Source organism: Hypanus sabinus, chromosome 22, assembly GCF_030144855.1.
Source record: "Hypanus sabinus isolate sHypSab1 chromosome 22, sHypSab1.hap1, whole genome shotgun sequence".
Classification (NCBI taxonomy): Eukaryota; Metazoa; Chordata; class Chondrichthyes; order Myliobatiformes; family Dasyatidae; genus Hypanus; species Hypanus sabinus.
The window spans coordinates 37,205,588-37,226,059 of NC_082727.1; the positions used below are offsets into that span (position 1 = coordinate 37,205,588).

The 20,472-nt window shown below is 43.2% G+C and overlaps 1 protein-coding gene across 1 annotated transcript; it reads left to right on the forward strand.

Moving 5' to 3' along the window:
* Positions 1-2,720: 2,720 nt before the first annotated feature.
* Positions 2,721-16,985, forward strand: LOC132379529 (interferon-induced protein with tetratricopeptide repeats 1-like). Its single transcript, XM_059947512.1, has 2 exons — positions 2,721-3,287; positions 12,417-16,985. The coding sequence occupies exons 1-2, from the start codon at positions 3,283-3,285 to the stop codon at positions 13,885-13,887; spliced, it is 1,476 nt and encodes a 491-aa protein (XP_059803495.1). The 5' UTR covers positions 2,721-3,282; the 3' UTR covers positions 13,888-16,985.
* Positions 16,986-20,472: the final 3,487 nt, after the last annotated feature.

A 20,472-nucleotide genomic window follows, 5' to 3' on the forward strand; every position in this document is an offset into this window, starting at 1 on the left:
TTATGTTGAAACTTTATGAAGCACTGATGAGGCCTCACTTGGAGTGTTATGATCAGGTTTGGGCCCCCTTTTTTAGAAAGGATGTGCTGAAACTGGAGAGGGTTCAAAGGAGGCTCACGAAAATGATTCCAAGATTAAATGGCTTGTCATATGAAGAGCGTTTGATGACTCTGGGCCTGTATTCACTGGAATTCAGAAGAGCAACAGGTGACCTCAATGAAACCTATCGAATGGTGAAAGGCCTTGATAGAGTGGATGGGGAGAGGATGTTTCCTGTGGTGAGGGGGGGGGGGGGGTCTAAGACCAGAGGACACAGTCTCAGAATAGAGGGGCATCCTCTGCGAACGGAGATAAGGAGGAATTTCTTTAGCCAGAGAGTGGTGAATCTATGGAATTCTTTGCTACAGGCAGCTGTGAAAGCCAAGTCTGTATGTGTATTTAAGGCAGAGGTTGATAGATTCTTGATTAATCAGAGCACGAAGGGATATTGGGAGAAGGCAGGAGACTGAGGCTGAGGAAAATTGGATCAGCCACGATGAAATGGCGGAGCAGATGTGTTGGGCCAACTGGTCTAACTCTTATAGTCTTAAATCAGGGGTTCGCTGGGCGGTATGACTCAAAGGGCATGTAATGTATAATGGTTTGTGTTGCTTGCCATGTGCATCCCCTGACCCTGGTACCACAAAGATGTCAAGAGACAATGGGAGGCATTCCGCAAACTGACACTCAGCATCTGACCCCGGGGCTCTGCTTGAGGTGTGCAGTGCACTCCCTCTCCATGAAATTAACTGGGCCCCCGAGAGCCATTCAGTTATCCTCCGGATCCAAATCACCGAAGTCGTGTGGACCTGAACTGCCGGCAGTGAGGTGGTGTCTGACAGGTCAATGAATATTCAAATCAAAGTCCTGATGTTGCCAATGTCAGAAGTAAAGGCATATATTCCTTCCCTCTCGCTTTCTCCCTCCCCTTCTCCCTCCCTCCCTCCCTCCAGCATTCGGTGAGATCAAGTGGTCTGTGATTCAGGGGGACAATTCCACAATTCTGGGACTCGCCGATTCTAACTCCACGTGCTTGGTGCGTCAGGGTTAAAATGGAAGCCACGGCCACCTCTCGATGTTGTCACCGCCCACCGTGAATACAGCGTTCCCCGTCTTTGGGGAGTTTTCCATGAAACGGTAAATTTCTAGTGCGGAAAATGCGGGTTTTGTAAGTTCAGTTTCGAACTCCGATTTCAGGCAGTGATTCGTGGAGCTTGCAGACCATAAAACTGACCGGAGAGTTGTATCTTGTCCAGTTTCTCCGGTGAACAGCTCAACTAGATGCTGCGAGAATCCTGAGCAGCATCATGAGGTGTTAAACCCTGAATTTACACCGTGTTATTAAAAATCTATACACGCTAAGAAGATGATAGCTGTATCAGTCAATAGTAATATTAATCACAGGATCTGTGAATTACGTAGAGTAGGGATTTTGATCTGAGCCTGGTCTTTAACCACTTAGGGGTTCACATTTTAAGTTTAGATTTTAGCTTGATCCCGGGATCTCTGAACGCTGGGATAAAGGGGGCGAGTGAAGTCCACAGCATGGAAATACCAGTGTTTAGCAGTTCGACGCAAAATCTGTTTGTTGGGTTACTGAAGTGTAAGAGGAGAGGAAAACAAGAGTCGTATTAAGGAGCAACGTGACTAACGAAGTATGCACTGGGGAATTTGCTTTTCACTGTTCCAGGAGCGTTCAGGATCAGCGCGGATGCCAAGAAAGGACGGTCGCTGATTGTGAAGTCCTGCTGCACGGTTTCGACCCAAAACGTTGGCAGAACTCTTTTCACCCACAGATGTCGCTTGATCAGCTGATCAATCTTCCTGCAGTAGATTGTGTACTAATCGAGACTGCCATGGATGTAAAAAACTGGGGCACGGCCTTATCGAGTTTCATAGACAATGTCATCTGGCACCAACGTACTCGAGGGGTGTGGGTATCTCATAACCGTCGGTCGACCCTCATCTTGCCCGCCGCTCTCCCGCCCATACCACTCATACCAGCTTTTCATTTGCCAGCTATCTGATCCCAACGACTGCCACTCCCCTCCACCCTCCAACCAGCACCACCATCCCTATTCCGCGCTCCCACCCCAATATCCCTTTCCCTATCTTGTCACCAACCCTCTACTTTTACTTCAATGATATATTTTATTTATAAAAATGACGCATGTCTCCTTACATTCATTGGTAATGCTTCGTGTAGGCTTGTTATTGTCACATTCAGAGATCCAGTGAAAAGCAACCCAAAGCTTTTAAGACACATGATGCCTTACATAAATGTTTCGTGGAAGCAGAAAGAAAACAGAAGATTGTAGTATATATCATTGCAGTTGCAGAGAAAATGCAGTGCAGATGGACAAAGTGGAGGCGTCACATCCCATGTCAATACATTCTGTTTACCTTTCATTCCCACTCACTAAATAACACACGCACGAAGGCTGTAGACACCCTATAACCCAGAGCAAAACGAATTAAACATCCAACAGAATAACATATCCGTTTTTATTTTCAGACAGAACGATTAATTTGGCCCACGTTTCCTTCCACAACAGTCCCCACAATTGTATAAACCCAAGCTTGAAATCTGCTTCACAGTTCAGAGCAAACTGGCTCCGTCTCTCTCCATTCACTCTCATTAACTCCGTTCCCCGTGCCATTATTCAGTCTTGCTCGTGTTCCCTGCTTTCTCTTCTCCGCTCAGAGGTTCCTAATTTAAAAGATTCCAGGCTATAATTATTGATGAGCCCACTGCAGGAAACACGCTGTCTCTTCCCCTCCACGCTAACCCCGTATTCATTTGGTATCTGTCCTCTACGTCAATGCCCCAGGATGTTTCTGAGCCGGCTCCAACGAGCAGAATTCGGAGAGGTCAAGTGGTCCGTGAATCGGTAATTAAGAGCGAACTGCTCAATTCTGGGGATGTCCCATTGTAATTCTGGTTCTTCGCAAGAGGAGCGTGTTTTAAGGGTTAAAAATGGAAGCAGCAGACATTTCACTGTTGACGTCGCCTTGCGTGAATATAACGTTCCTCATCTTTGGAATACATGGAGACTTTTTCAGGAAAAGGTTAATTTCCAGAGAGGGCTTTGCGGGTTTCCTAGTTTCAGTTTCGAATTCCGATTTCAGGCGGTGATCTGTGGATTTACGCGCAGCTTGCGGACTATAAAGCTGACTAGAGAGCCAAGTCAGTTTCACAGTTAACCAGCTCAACAAGGAGAAGCGAAAATCCCGAGCAGCATCATGAGGTGAGTTAAACCTTGAATTTACACCGTGTTATTCTAAGAAAATGATAGTACCGTTATGCACAACTGAATCACTCAAACGTAATAATTGTCTTAGGATCTGTAATTATTTAGAGTAAGGATTTTGATCTCTCTGTTTTTTAAGCATTTGGGGAGGGGAACACTTTCTAGTTAAAGACCTTGGAAATTTAGCTTGATCCCGAGATCTCTGAGCACTGAGACTATACGGGGCGAGGCAAGTCTACGGCATGGAAACACCAATGTTTAGGAATTCGACGTAATATCTGTTTTCTGGGTTACTGAAGTGTAAGAAGAGAGGAAAACGGGAGTCACATTAAGGAGTGTGACGTGACTAACGGGGCGCTGGGGAACAAACAAGCTGGATGAACTCAGCAGGTCGGGCAGCATCCGTTGAAAGAAGCAGTCAACGTTTCGGGTCGAGACCCTTCGTCAGGACTAAAGATGGGGGGACAGGAGCCCTATAAAGAAGGTGGGGGAGGGTGGAAAACCAATCAGAGGAAAGATCAAGGAGTGGGGGAGGGGAAGCAGGGAGGGGATAGGCAGGAGAGGTGAAGAAGGAATCTAAGGGGAAAGCACTATGAGTAGTAGAAGAAGGCAGAGTCATGAGAGGTGATAGGCAGCTGGAAGAGGAGGCAGAGTGAAAGTGTGATAGGGGTAGAGAGAGGGAGGGAATTACCCGAAGGTGGAGAATTCAATGTTCATACCAAGGGGCTGGAGACTACCCAGACGGTATATGAGATGTTGCTCCTCCAACCTGAGTTTGGCCTCATGGTGGCCGTAGAGGAGACCATGTATGGACATATCCGAATGGGAATGTGAAGGAGAGTTGAAGTGGGTTGCAACCGGGAGATCCTGACTGTTGTGGTGGATGGAGCAGAGGTGCTTGACGAAGCGGTCCCTCAATCTGCGTCGGCTCTCGCCGATGTGGACGAGGCCGCACTGGGAGCACCGGATGCAATAGATTACCCCAACAGACTCACAAGTGAAGTGTTGCCTCACCTGGAAGGACTGTTTGGGGCCCTGAATGGTGGTAATAGTGGCGATGTAGGGACAGGTGTAGCACTTACGCTTGCAGGGATAAGTGCCAGGTGGGAGATCTGTGGGAAGGGACGTGTGGACCAGGCAGTCGCGGAGGGAACGATCCCTGCAAAAAGCAGAGAGGGTAGAGAGGGAAAGATGTGCTGGGTGGTGGGGTCCTGGAGAAGTTGGCGGAAGTTGGGAGGATAATATGCTGGATCCGGAGGCTGGTGGGGTGATAGGTGAGGAGAAGGGGGACACGGTCCCTGTTGTGGTGACAGGAGGATGGGGTGAGGGCTGAAGTGTGGGAAATGGAGGAGATGCGGGTGAGGGCATCATTGATGACGGCAGAAGGGAAACCACAATTCTTAAAGAAAGAGTACATTTGGGATGTCCTGGAACGGAAAGCCTGATCCCTGGAGCAGATGCAGTGGAGACAGAGGAACTGGGAATAGGGAATAGAATTTTTGCATTTGGCAGGGTGGGAAGAGGTATAATCAAGGTAGCTATGGGAGTCGGTGGGTTTATAGAAGATGTCAGTGGACAGTCTATCTCCAGAGATTGAGACCGAGAGATCGAGAAAGGGGAGAGAAGTGTCCGAGATGGACCAAGTGAATTTGAGGGCTGGGTGAAAGTTAGAGGCAAATTCGATGAAATTTTCGCAGGGATCGTTCCCTCCGCGACTGCCTGGTCCACACGTCCCTCCCCACAGATCTCCCACCTGGCACTTATTCCTGCAAGCGTAAGTGCTACACCTGTCCCTACATCTCCTCTCTTACCACCATTCAGGGCCCCAAACAGTCCTTCCAGGTGAGGCAACACTTCACTTATGAGTCTGTTGGGGTCCTGAATCATGGGAAGTTCACAACTACAGACATGCTGGTAAACACAGAGTACACTGCAGATGCTGTGGTCAAAGCAACACGTACAACATGCTGGAGGAACTCAGCAGGTCGGGCAACATCCGTGGAAACGAGCAGTCCTGACGAAGGGCCTCGGCCTGAAACGTTGACTGCTTGTTTCCACGGATGCTGCCCGACCTAATGAGTTTCTCCAATGTGTTGTACATGTACAGATGTGCTGGGCTGTCTGCACCATTCTCTGCAGAGTCCTGCAATTAAGGGAGGCACAGTTCCCATACCAGGCAGTGATGTCACCAGTCAGGATGCTCTCAATTGTGCCCCTGCAGGAAGTTCTTAGGGTTTGGGGGCCCATACCAAACTTCCACAACCGTCCCAGGTGAAAGAGGTGCTATTGTGCCTTTTTCACCACACAGCTGGTGTGAACAGACCACGTGAGGACCTCAGTAATATGGATGCTGAGGAACTTTAAGCTGTTTACCCTGTCAAACCCAGATCCATTGATGTCAATAGGGGTTAGCCCGTCTCCATTCCTCCTGTAATCCACAACCAGCTCTTTGTTTTTGCGACAATGAGGGAGAGGTTGGTTTCCTGACACCACTACATCAGGGAGGCGACTTCTTCCCTGCAGGCCACCTCGTTATTGCTTGAGATTAGGCCAATCAATGTAGTGTCATCGGCAGATTGGAGCTGTGGGTAGCAATGCGGTCACGGGTATACAGGGAGTAAAGGAGGGTAGAAAGTGGTAGACAGAGCAAAGGTGCTAACATAGCAATCCCTTAATCTATGTCAAGTGCCACTGATGTAGGAGATGCTGCACTGGGAACACAAGATACAATCGATGACCCAGAAATCTGTTCTTTTTGTTCTCTTTTTGCATTACTTTTTCAATGTTGTATTTCTTATTGTTATAATTGAGTCGTTTTTTAATATCTATTGTAACGTTCCATTGCTGCAAAACATAATGTTTCATGACATATTAAAGCTGGTTCTGATTCATACTCAGAAGTGAAGGGTCGCCTCACCGGGAAGGACTGTCTGGGGCCTCGACTGGTGGTGAGGACAGAGGTGTAGCACTGGTCATGTTTACAAGGATAAGTACCAGGGAGTAGATCGGTTAGGAGGAATGAGTAGACAAGCAAGTCACGTAGAGAGCATTCCGTATGGAAAGCAGGGAGGGGGAGAAGGGAAATATGTACTTAGTGGTAGGATCATCTTGGACCAGGGTTGATGCTGGGCTCCTTGTTGTTTGTTATCTACAGTGCTGTGCAAAAGTCTTGGACACATGTATATAGCTAGGTCTTTGCACAGGACTGTATTTGTCACTGTAGGGCGGTGAAAGAGTTTGTAAATCTGGCAGGAGCAAATAATTTTGGGAATAGAGAAGGTGGAGTGCAGCAGGAGATTTGTAGGACAAGTGTCAGGGGCAGGGAATGACCCTGGTGTGGCCACATCCAGCCCTGATACATGAAGCAAGGTCACTCGATTCCAAACAGTTGATTTATTGGCCATTACAGAATATATCTCTGGTGCTTCCTGCTGCCTCCCCTCTTTCTCCCTTTACTCCCCTCTCCCTGCCCCCTTCCCACTCTCAGTCCTCAATAGAGAACCACATCAGAATCAGATTTATCATCACTCATGTCTGTCATGATTTTTATTTTATGGCAGAAGACTACATAAAATTGCTGCAGTACTATGCAAAAGTCTTAGGAACCCAGCTGTACAACATAGGTGCCTAAGACCTTAGCACAGTACTATTAGTTATTTTGATGAGAAAATATAATTAGTAAAATTGCAGATAACATTAAAATGGGTATTTTAGTCTGGGAAGAAGTGTATCAAGATTTTTAGTGGGATCTTGATCAGCTAGGTAAGTAGGCAGAGGAATAACATAAGAAATTTAATTTAGATAAGGACAAATTTATATTGAATGGAAGGGCCAGAGTATTGTTATAAAACAGAAGGAGAAGAGGTGTCATTTAAAGTGTACTCACAGATATAGCACAGAGAAGAAGACTTTTGGCATGCTGGCTTCCATCAGTTAGGGCATTGAAAATAGAAGTTGAGAGGTTATTTTACGGCTGTACAGGGACCCAGCCTGTCTAAACTCTCCCCGTATTTCAGACCCTTGAGTCCTGGCAATATCTTTGTAAATTTTTTTTTTTGCACTCTTTCTAATTTAATCACATCTTTCCTATAACAGTGTGATCAAAGCTGAATCCAATGTGCTTTCAACCCTGGGAAAAAGACACTGGTTATTCACTCTATTTATGCCTTGTACTCTTATTACTGTCTGTCAGGTCTTCCCTCAGCTTCTGCTGCTCCAGATGAAACAACCCTTGTTTGTCCGGCCATTGTTCTTACCACATGAGGTCTAATCCAGACAACATCCTTGTCAACCTCTTTTTACCCTCTCCACATCCTTCTGATAATGGGGCAACTGAAATTGAATGCAAGCGTTCATATTGGCCAAACCAGACTGGTTATAAAGCTGCAACATAACTTCCTGACTCTTGAACTAAATGCCTCAACTAATGAAACCAAGTATGCTGTACCCCTTCCTTACCACTCGATCAACTTGTGCAACCACTTTCATGGAGCTATGGGTTTCACCCCAAGGTTCCTCTGCACTTCAACACTGTTAAGGGTCCAACCAGTAACTGCGTACTGTCCCTTTACATTTGAACTCCCAACAAATAAACACTTCACACTTGGCCTGGCCTGATTAAGCTCCATTTGCCATTTCTTCGCCTAAATCTAAAACTGATCTCTATCTCACTGTATCCTATGGCAATCTTTTTAATTTTTTTTATTGAAGTTCATCATCAAACAAACACTTCCATAAGATGTATTTCAGACATTGTACATATATATCATATAATCATATATATTACAAATCTCCACATAGTATCCATCTGAGGTATACACTTAAAGAAAAGAGTGGAAAGAAAAAACAAGCAAAAGGAATGAACTATGTACAAGTAGGGAGTGATTTTTTTTTTAACAACATATCATTGATTTATGAGAATAAAATCAGGCCAATGAGGCATTATGTAGTTAAACCATTTTTCCCAGTATGAATCAAATTGTTCCAGCTCATTATTAACAGATGCTGTTACCTTCTTCATTTTGTAAGTGTCCATTGTAATTTCCATCCATGTATTTAAAGTTGGGCTCTCCTGTGATAACCATTTCCTAGTAAGAGTCTTTTTACCAGCCACCAACAGTATATTCCATATAACAATCACAGCACCGAAACAGGCCATCTCGGCCCTCCTAGTCCATGCCAAACTCTTAATCTCACATAGTCCCACCTACCCGCACTCAGCCCATAACTCTCCACTCCTTTCCTGTCCGTATACCTATCCAATGTTACCTTAAATGACACAACTGAACTGGCCTCTACTACTTCTACAGGAAGCTCATTCCACACAGCTATCACTCTCTGAGTAAAGATATACCCCCTCATGTTTCCCTTAAACTTTTGCCCCCTAACTCTCAAATCATGTCCTCTCGTTTGAATCTCCCCTACTCTCAATGGAAACAGCCTATTCACGTCAACTCTATCTAACCCTCTCAAAATTTTAAATACCTCGATCAAATCCCCCCCTCAACCTTCTACGCTCCTAACTTGTTCAACCTTTCTCTGTAACTTAAGTGCTGAAACCTAGGTAACATCCTAGTAAATCATCTCTGCACTCTCTCTAATTTATTGATATCTTTCCTATAATTCGGTGACCAGAACTATACACAATATTCCAAATTTATCCTTACCAATGCCTTGTACAATTTTAACATTACATCCCAACTTCTGTACTCAATGCTCTGATTTATAAAGACCAGCATTCCAAAAGCCTTCTTCACCACCCTATCTACATGAGACTCCACCTTCAGGGAACTATGCACTGTTATTCCGATATCTCTCTGTTCCACTGCATTCCTCAATGCCCTACCATTTACCCTGTATGTTCTATTTGGTTTATTCTTGCCAAAATGTAGAACCTCACACTTCTCAGCATTAAACTCCATTTGCCAACATTCAGCCCATTCTTCTATCCGGCATAAATCTCCCTGCAAACTTTGAAAACCCACCTCATTATCCACAACACCTCCTACCTTAGTATCATTGGCATACTTACTAATCCAATTTACCACCCCATCATCCAGATCATTTATGTATATTACAAACAACATTGGGCACAAAACAGATCCCTGAGGCACTCCACTAGTCACCGGCCTCCATCCCGATAAACAATTATCCACCACTTCTCTCTGGCATCTCCCATCTAGCCACTGTTGAATCCATTTTATTACTCCAGCATTAATACCTGGCGACTGAACCTTCTTACCTAACCTTCCATGTGGAACTTTGTCAAAGGCCTTGCTGAAGTCCATATAGACTACATCCACTGCCTTACCCTCGTCAACATTCCTCGTAACTTCTTCAAAAAATTCAATAAGGTTTGTCAAACATGACCTTCCACGCACAAATCTGTGCTGGCTACTTCTAATCAGATCCTGTCTATCCAGATAATTATTAATACTATCTCTAAGAATACATTCCATTAATTTACCCACCACTGATGTCAAACTGACAGGTCTAGAATTGCTAGGCTTACTTCTAGAACCCTTTTTAAACAATGGAACCACATGAGCAATACGCCAATCCTCCAGCACAATCCCCGTTTCTAATGACATCTGAAAGATCTCCGTCAAAGCTCCTGCTATCTCTACACAAACTTCCCTCAAGGTCCTGGGGAATATCCTGTCAGGACCCGGAGATTGATCCACTTTTAAATTTCTTAAAAGTGCCAGTACTTCCACCTCTTTAATTGTCATAGGTTCCATAACTTCCTTACTTGTTTCCCACACCTTACACAATTCAATATCATTCTCCTTAGTGAATACCGAAGAGAAGAAATAGTTCAAAATCTCTCCCATCTCCCTCGGCTCCACACATGGCTGACCACCCTGATTCTCTAAGGGACCAATTTTATCCCTCACTATCCTCTTGCTTTTAATATAACCGTAGAAACCTTTCGGATTTACTTTCACCTTATTTGCCAAACCAACCTCGTATCTTCTTTTAGCTTTTCTAATCTCTTTCTTAAGATTCCTTTTACATTCTTTATATTCCTCGAGCAATTCCTTTACTCCATGCTGCCTATATCTATTATAGACATCCCTCTTTTTCCGAACCAAGTTTCTAATATCCCTTGAAAACCATGGTGCTTTCAAACCTTTAACCTTTCCTTTCAACCTAACAGGAACATAAAGATTCTGTACCCTCATAATTTCACCCTTAAATGACCTCCATTTCTCTATTACATCCTTCCCATAAAACAACTTGACCCAATCCACTCTCTCTAAATCCCTTTGCATCTCCTCAAAGTTAGCCTTTCTCTAATCAAAAATCTCAACTCTGGGTCCAGTCCTGTCCTTCTCCATAATTATATTGAAGCTAATGCTATTGTGACACTGTTTTATCCCCCCTTGTTCAATCCTTTCCCACCTATATTCGTGACACTTCTCATTCTCTGGATCTTTTCAATGATTTCAAGTTCCCTGGCTCCCATCGTCTGTATCCCCCGAAATATCGACTGTACTTCTTCCTATAATTGCTGCCTGGCCTGCTGCGTTCCACCAGGATTTTGTGTGTGTTGATTGAATTTCCAGCATCTGCAGGATTTTATCGTGTTAATGTATTTGAATATATTTTGCAATTATTTATCAGTGCTTTGGATTTGCAGTTCCTCTTTTCTTTCATTATGCATCATAAATCAAAGTTCTTTATAGTTTTTATTTAATGGTGAGAAAGGGAGAAGAGGGCACTGGGGATGAGGGCTGGGAGCAAAGTGGGGGGTAATTCAAAAAAGGTTTGGGAATCTCTGATCTACAGTACTGTGCAAAGGTCATAGACAGTATTACATAGCATAGTGCCGGAGAATTTTGCAAGACAATATTTGTAAGTTTGTAAATCTGGTGGAAGCAAAGAATATTGGGAATAGGGAGGTTGTAGTGCTGCAGGAAGGGTGTGGGACAAGTTGTTAGTGGAGGAGCGCTAGGGATGGATTACATCGTGGGTGCAGACACACCCATCCCTGAGACACCAGGCAAGGCAATTTGATTCGATACAATTGGTTTGTTGATCATTTCGGAATGTCTCTCTGGTGCTTTCTGTTCCATCCCCTCTCCCTTCCACTTTTCCCAACCGTGATTCTCCTCTCCCTGCCCCCTTTCCACTCTCAGTCCATAATAGAGACCCATATCAGAATTAGGTTTATCGTCACTCACATATGTCGTGAAATTTGTGTTTTTTTTTGTAGCATCAATACAATGCAATGCATAAAATGACTATAGTACAAAATTCTTAGGCACCCTGGGTATATATGTACCTAAGACATTTGTTCTCTACTGTAAATCGTTAATACAGATGATAAAAACAGTGGACACTGCAGTGGTCCCTCATCACACCACCAGTCACAGGCCTCCAATCAAAACAATAACCACACTGGCTGCTCCCACTATGACAATATCAGATCCAATTGACCAGTTTATCAAGAATGCCAAGGAACTTGACCTTCTGGATCAGTCCTTCATATTTGACTTTGTCAAAGGCCTTGCTAAAGTCCATGTCAACAATGTCCACCGCCATTCTTTCGTCAGCCTTCTTGGTAACCTCCATGATCAGCATAATTTGGCAAAACCATATCACTTGCATGGGAAGGTGTACACCTTCACAGGGAATGCCAATAGGACTTTGCTAAATATTAGGTGGGATTAACAGTGTATTTGGCAAAAATCAGGGTCTTTTCTCATGCAAAATGTTAACAAGCACATCTGGAAAATCTTAATAGACTTCACAAAATCAGTTTCATCTTATTTAAGTCAACTGCACCCTTTACCTTCCAGCCACTGTATTAGACTATAGGGGGAAAAACTTCTGATTCTGACTGTAGCACAGGTTCCAGGCACAACATCGGAAAGGCTGTTCAATGAACTGTGGTGCCACTTGCAATATTACCGAATGTATCATCAGTGTAGTGAAGCATCCGTCTGCTGAGAATACACATTCCCATCCTCAATACATAAATCAATTCTCCATATTCTGTTGATGACCTGAAACATTAATGCTTTCTCTTTCTTCATATGCTGCCTGATGTGCTGAGTGTAACTACAGATAATGCATGAAAGGGTGGACCTGCCTCAGTGAATCATTTTTGCTCTCTTACAGCAACACTCCAAGAGATTCGTTGAAAGAGAAGCTCAGTCAGCTTCAGTGTCACTTCACGTGGAGCCCCAAGAAGGAAACGCTTGACTTGGAAGATCTTATGTATAGATTAGAAGATTCTCTCCAATTTAACGACAAATATCGAGGCACATCCTACAACCAGCTTGCTTTTGTGAACTGCTTGCAAGGTAATCATGAAGAAGCCATTAAAAACTTAAAGGAAGCTGAAAAGATTCTGAGGGAGGAGTACAAAGATGAATTTGAAAGAAGATGCATCGTCACCTATGGAAACTTTGCCTGGGTGCATTACCACATGGGACAACTGACCGAGGCCCAGTCCTATCTCGACAAGCTGGAGATGATCTGTAAACCGCTCAGTGATGGCCCTCGCTATACAGCAATGATACCCGAGGTGTACGGGGAGAAGGGATGGTCATTGTTGAAATCCACTGCTGAATACTATGAGGAGGCAAAGGAATGCTTTGCAAAGGCTCTGGAACAAGATCCTGACAACACTGAGTGGATAATGGGATATGCAACTGCACTGTCTCGTCTGGAATCATTTTCTGGAATGACAGAATATCATGAACAGAGTCAGTCAGTGAAGTATCTGCGACGTGTACTGGAGCTTGATCCAGATCACTCTCTGGCCATGGCGCTGTTGGCCATAAAACTGCAAAAGTTCAACGTAAGGAAAGAAGCAAATGAATTGGTTGAACAGGCATTGAAGAAAACCCCTGATTTTCCATATGTGCTCCGCTATGTAGCAAAATTTTACAGACTTGAGGGAGCTGTGGACAAAGCTATTAATCTGCTGAAGCGTATATTAGAACTCACTCCAAATTCCTGTTTTGTACATCACCAGCTGGGCATTTGTTACAGAACTATACTCGCGCCACGGAAAGCCAGACCATATCACCCAGATTGTTATAACGATGCACTTCAGCACAAAACTGAGTTGATCGAACAATGTAAGTACCACTTTGAAAAGGCCTCTGAGTATCGTAAAAGGACAGCTATTCAACCACAATTGGATCTTGCGGACCTCTATGTAAAAATTGGAGACATCCCTAGAGCAGACGAGATCTACAGTTTTCTCCAGAAACTAAAGGATATTCATCCAGAAAATATGCAGAACATATGTTTACATGCTGGGTCATTTCAACTGTACCATAGAAGATCTGAAGCAAATGCCATCAGCCTATTCCTAAAAGGTCTGAAGATTGAATATAACTCAAGTGAGCGGAAAAAATGTCACTACGAACTGGAGAAGTGGGCAGATAGGAAACTTTGCAGAAATCCACATGACAGCAAGGCCCTTGGTATCAAAGGGTTACTGTTTCAGCAGAGTGGGAACAAGGCTAAAGCTATTGAATACTTTGAGAAGGCTTTGGAGACTGATCATGATAATGAAGACTATCTGAGTGCTCTTTGGGAATTACGCCTTTCTTTGAAGGGCCTAAATGATGCTTAAAAGAAGGAATGATTCTGTCCAATCTAAAGAGTGGCTTTACGACACCTTTGTTTCACTTAATATATTCGTGCAACACCTTCTTCAAATGAGATATTACTGGCGAAATCTCAAAAAATACCCTTATTGCAACCAGTCTCAGTCTCTCTTCTGTATTCATGAGTGGTGATGACTGAAGTATACAAAATAAATCGCATTAATTCTAAAATTTTACCCCTGACTTACTTAACTCCATAACTATGAGATCAGAATGTGTGAGTTGAAGCAAAGTTGGGTGTAAGAAATTATTTGAAATGGAGCCGAATGCAGAAACATGTGGAAGAACCTTTGCACATTTCTACTGTAGGATAATCTCTTTTACTTGCTAATCCTGAGATGTATTCTGCATTTCAGTTTGTAACACAAATCTGACTGAAGGCAAGTAGATTCTGAAGAATGATGAAGACCATTTTCAGATGGACATATCTTGCATAAAAGTTTCATGGCAAAGATTGGATCTGAGTAGATTACGTGAAAGAAACACCAGTAAATTCTTTATAATACCTATCCAGTCTGCTGACAGCACCTAAGAATGCTTCAAAAGGCAATGCAACAGCCAAAGAGTGGACACACGTTATCAATCTCAGGCAGAAAGGTTACCTGCCAAGGACATGGTCTGTAACCACAGGGCACCAGGATAGTATAGCATTTGGCGTGATGCTATTGCAACACAGGGTGTTGGAGTTCAGCCTTAAGCATTTCCTCCCACAGTCCAAAGACGTACAAGTTAGTGGTTTAACTGGTTACTGTGTATTGTCAAAAACCAATAACCTATAACCAAAAACTTTTAGAACTGAAGTTCACTAAAGTGGGTCCACAGACACAGAGCCAGCCAACACTGCAGCTGATTCAGGAGCCGGTCAGTTGCAGGCCGCAGCCTCACTTCAGTGCAGAGTTGAGTAAACCTGATGGAGCAGCGAGCTGAACACTGGCCTGTCTATTATCTCCAGTCCCGACACACTGACCTTTTCAATTCAGCCCAGCACTTAAAGTGGCTAAACCTTTAGTCATTCCTCGCACTCGGGTCCGGGCCCTGCCACTTCACCTCCACCGACTTGCTTTGGTTTTGCCGCATCGAATTGTCCCCAAGTCTGCTGCAGCAATGGCCAAACATTGGCTCCTTTCCCACGTAAAGGCCCAAGCCCCACCACCTCATTCGGCCTGTACTCACCGGGGTGCAAGAGCCCTTAGAATATAAGCCTTTCCTTACAAGATGCCAAGCTGCAGTCTCTGATGAGGTTGCGGCTCAGATTCTGTCCTTCTTTTCAGTTGCTTATTAGGGACAGACAGGGTTTAGCAACAGAGATGCGGAGGGTAGTAGACGTCAGGCTGAATCTGAACCTCTGCTTCCCATTTGAAAACCAATGATATGGACACAGAACACCCAAGGTCAGATGTCAGGCCTGGGGACCAGTACGGATGAGGGCTGGTGGCCCTTCTCCTCAAGGACTGAAAAAGGGCTACATTTTTAGATGGAGGTTGCCATGTCACGTTGATTCAGACCAAGGGTCCAAGAGACACTTCGCTGGAAGTGTCTGGCAGGGAATTACATTGGCTGATGAACATTGAGTGGTCTTTCCATTATCCAAAGACATCTAGACAAGTTGAAAGGGTGAATCAAATCATCAAGCAACAACTGACCACATGCCATGAAGAGAGCAAACCATGGCCAACGCCCTTCCTATGATTCAGAATAAAGGCCATCTAGTTTTTTTCCACCATTCCATCATGGCTGATTTGTTACCCCTCTCAGCACCATTTCCCCGTAACCTCTGATGCCCTGAGTAACCAAGAACCCATCAATTTCCACTGTAAATATACTCAATGACTTGGCTTCCTCAAATCTGGTTCATTATACAACACCAATCCAATGTTGCTTTTCCCCTACTGGGCTCAACCACAAGCTGTTCTAAAAAGCCATTTCTTAGACATTCTACAATTTCCCTCTCTTGGGATCCAGCACCAACCTGATTTTCCTAATCTACATGCATATTAAAATTCCCTATGACCAGTGTAACATTGCCCTTATTACATGCTTTTTCTATTTCCCATTGAAAACAGTATATCCTGGCTACTGTTTGGAGGCCTGTATATAACTCCCTTGCAGCTTAATAACTACCCACAAGGAGTCTACATCTTCTGATCCTGTGTTACCTCTTTCTAAGGATTTAACTTAAGCTTTTTTTTACCAACAGTGCCATCCCACCCCCTCTGCCTACCTATCTGTCCTTTCAATGCAATGTGTGTCTTTGAATGTTCACCTCCCAACTATGGTTTTCTTTTAGCCACAACCCAGTGATGCCCACATCGTCATACCTACCAATCTAAAACTGCACTAGGAGATCATCTACGTTATACTGCATGCATTCAAATACAGCACTTTCAGTCCTGTATTCATCACCCTTTTCAAATTTGCCCCCATGTTTCACTTCACTTCATCCCACTGACTGCAAGTTTGCCCTACCATCTGCCCATCTTTCCTCACACTCCCGCTACACACTGCACCTAATTGTATACCAATCGCCCTGTCTTCAGCCCTATCACTCTGGTTCCCATCCCCCTGCCAAATTAGTCTGAACCCTCCCCATGACAACAGCATATTTTATAGGTACATACTATTGATGCTTCCATAACTCGGGGTGAATTTTTAGTTACTTTATACTTAACAAAGGTCCCATGAGTGTTTCTGCCTCTGAATTTCAGATCTAATTCTGAACATATGATTTAGAATTGGGAGGGTGGGGAATGTTGGATTAAAGTACTGAATTGTTATTTCATTAATTTGTCATTGTATTTTTATATAATCACTTACAGCATATACATGTAATCGTTCAGTGGATTTTCCAGTAATTGTGGTACAATTGTATCTGTATTTTTTAGAAGCTTCTCAGTTTTCAATAGCAGTTGTCACACCATTTGAATATAACTATTTTATAGGTTAATTGTTATCTCTAGTCTGAGTTTGAGGTGATAACAAATGATTTTTTTCTTTTCGGTGTTTTCCCGGCTCCTCTTTCTTGCTTGCTTTTCAGTCTTGTAACATTTAATAAAACAGTTATAAGCAATAAGTTTTATGCCTCCTCTTGATTTCTGAGGAACCTTTGTGTCACAGAGGTGTCAGGTTCCAACAGTACCTAGCGCCAGATATCTCACTAAATGTCTCGCCACCTTCCCTCTACACACCCAGCTCTCAGTCAGGTTCCTGAAGCAAAATGTCGACAATCCCTTTGCCTCCGCAAATGATGTTTGACCTGCTGAATTCTTCCAACCATCTGTTTTGTTTTTATGCTCTCAAAACAATCTGAATGCTGGAGGCCACGCATACTGTGGAGTACATCCCTCGGTTAGGATTTTTTTTTCAAAAGGGTTTAGTGATATTTCAACTAATAGCACTGACCATCCTGGTCACCTTACTGAGTAGGAGAATAGGGGAATAATGCAGTAGCTTGAAATGAGTACAAAAACATGCCTGAATATTTTTAATGTCCATGTAGATGATTTGAGCCAAATCGCAGGAGGAATCTTGGGTCACAGAGCCAGACAGCATGGATAAAAGCCCTTCAGTTCAACTGGCCCATGCCAACCAAGATGTCCTAATGTTTGGCCCATAAGCTTCTGAACCCTTCCAATCCATGTACCTAACTGTCTTCTAAGAGTTGTGATTGGACCTGCCTTAACCACAACTTCTAGTAGCTTATTCCACACACATAACATCTTTTTGAGAGAAAAAAAGTGTTTTCCTGCAAGTTCATGTTAAATTTTACTTCTCTCAGCTTAAATCTGTGCCTTCAAATTCTTGATTCCCTGTACCTGGGGAAAAGACTTGCATACATTCACCCTATCAATGTCCCTCATAATCTGATACCCCTCTATAAGATCACCTCTTAGTTTCCTACGTTTCGATTGTTTGAAATTGCATCTGAAGTTCCAGTGCCCAGTTTTGACCTTTGAGCCCACTGAACATGTTCAGTTCATTTTATTGGGCACAACATTGGTTACCACCCTCAGCGGAGCTTCCTGCCTTCAGTATTCAAGGTGTTCATTCTTCCTGCTCAGAAGGATAGTAAACATGGCAAAGGATGGATCCAATAAATTGAGGGCCCTTCCTTTCTCTGAGATATTAATGCTGTCAATGCTTCAGAAAAGACTTTGGATGCAAAGAGAAATATAATGGGTTTTTTTCACACAAATGCTGCTGAGGCAAATATTGAACATGAGATTCTGCAGATGCTGAAAATCCAGAGTAATAAACAATATTGGAGGAGCTGCGCTGGTCAGGCAGCGTCTATGACGGGTCTCAGACCAAAACGTCAACTGTTTGTTTATCCTTCTCAATAGATGTTGCCTGACCTGCTGAGTTCCTTTAGGATTGTGCATGTGAAACAAATACTATAAATGGGTTCAACAGGCAATTTGAGATGACTTTCAAACATGTGGAGTGATAAGGACTTCTGCAATTCACTTACGAAAATGCTAACCAGGCCTGTTGAAGGTGGTGTTCAGCAGCTGTGCTCTATAAAGACAGCGTTAATTGTCTGTAGCTTCTTTGATCAGTGAAGCATGGAGTTGGGTGAAGGAATTGCGATTGTTATGATACGGCAACAATGAATGTAGAATTGATGCAGGTTTTTTATAAACAAATAAAACATTTATTAAACACTGCTCAATAAAAAACCAAAAGTAAACAAACGACCAACTTAACCTGAAGTTAACTGCTATATGGCAGCTCCAACAGTTCTTAAAGCGATAAATGCAAAAGTCCAAATGATTTACACAGTCTGTAAGGGGAGACTTTCCTGAAGTAACAAATTCCTCAACGACGTCACACTACTGCTGATCCCAGCCAAAATATGCCTTGCTGGAAGGATTTACGACGAAGGAAATAAAACAGCTTAAGGGCACTGACCTTTCCTTGGTGAAACGCTGCGTCTGGCTCTTTCTGCTTTCAAAATGCAGGAGCCATCTCGGATGCAGGTTATTAATACTTTCTGAATGAGCATTCAATAAGGTCGATCCTGGATTACTGATATCGACACCAACTTTACTCGATCCTTCGGGTCTCCGTACTTCCATAAATCTTCAGTCTCTGACTGCACTAAACCGGCAGCATTTGGCAAGACTGCCGGCAATAACCTTTGAGACTTAAGACAGAAAATAAAACTCCACTTTAAAACAAAACTGTGTCATGAGACGAATAGGCAGCATAGCACAGTCACTGAGGAGTTAAACCACGCACTGACCTGCATCACAGCAAGTCTTTCTCCTTTTATACCCATTGAAACAGGCCATCACATGACCTCTCACTGGCAGGAAAATTACATCACTCCACAATCACAAGACTATTACATCATGCTCAGCAGAGACTCAATTGCATCATGGTCATGTGACAGTCACAAGATACCCACGGGGTACGTAACACGGTAAAGAGCTCTGATTTGGAGGTCTTATCTAACAATTTGCTTCCAGTCAGTGCTTGCCTGAGTAACGATGGCAGTGGCTTAAAGCTTCTCCAAGCTCTGCCACCTGGGCTACAAAAGAGATGTCTCATTTTCCATCTGCTAAGACTGACAGCATCCATATGACCAGATAACTGGACCTCAGGCAGTTGAATGGGGGGGATTGATGAACATAACCAATTAGTGGGCATGTCCAAGAATTCTCAACTATCAATGCCAGTACTTGGCACACTGCACAGGAGAGCTTTATCTTGGCTGATCCATTTACCATCCTGAACCATGTCAAACCATTGCTGGCTGCTTAGGGAAAGATACATCCACTTGGCTCCTGACTCTAGCATAGGCTTGATGCAAAGACCTTTAAGCCTATATAGTTGGAGACCAACAACCACCTGAAATATCACTAACTGCAAACACAGTGCAGTGCAGCAATAGGATCTGCTGTCTGGGCTGCTTCAAATGCAAATTCCCACCCTCAGTACATGAACCAATTCTTGATAACTGGTTACGGATGTGAAACATTAATAATTTTACCCAACTCAGAAGTTGTGTGATCTGCTGTTTTTCTAGGTTTTGTCTGCCTTAAGAAACTACATTTGAGGGTGAACCTTCTTCAGTTTTTCTGAGAAAAACTTTCATGAATTTTGTTCTCTTGCAGCAACACACAAGGGGATTTATTGAAAGAGAAGCTCAATCAACTTCAGTGTCACTTCGCGTGGAGCCCCCAGAAGGAAATGCTTGACTTGGATGATATAACATACAGATTGCAAAATGCCACAAGTTTGCATTTGAGTTACCAAGTCTTTTCTTTCTTTCTTTCTTTTTCAATTTTTTTTATTGATTTTCATATATACATATAAAAAAACGTAACATAATAATGAGTAAATTATGAATACAATAGACTTGAAGTCACGTTGATAATAAGATAACAATATCCTATTAAACATCAGCAGAAAAAAATACCTTAATCAATCAAGTCCATATGATTATATATGAAAAAAAACAAAAATAACCATTAAAAGAAGAAAAAATTTGAAAATATGTGAAAAAAGTATATATTAAGAAAAATAAAACACTAAACTAAACTAACATG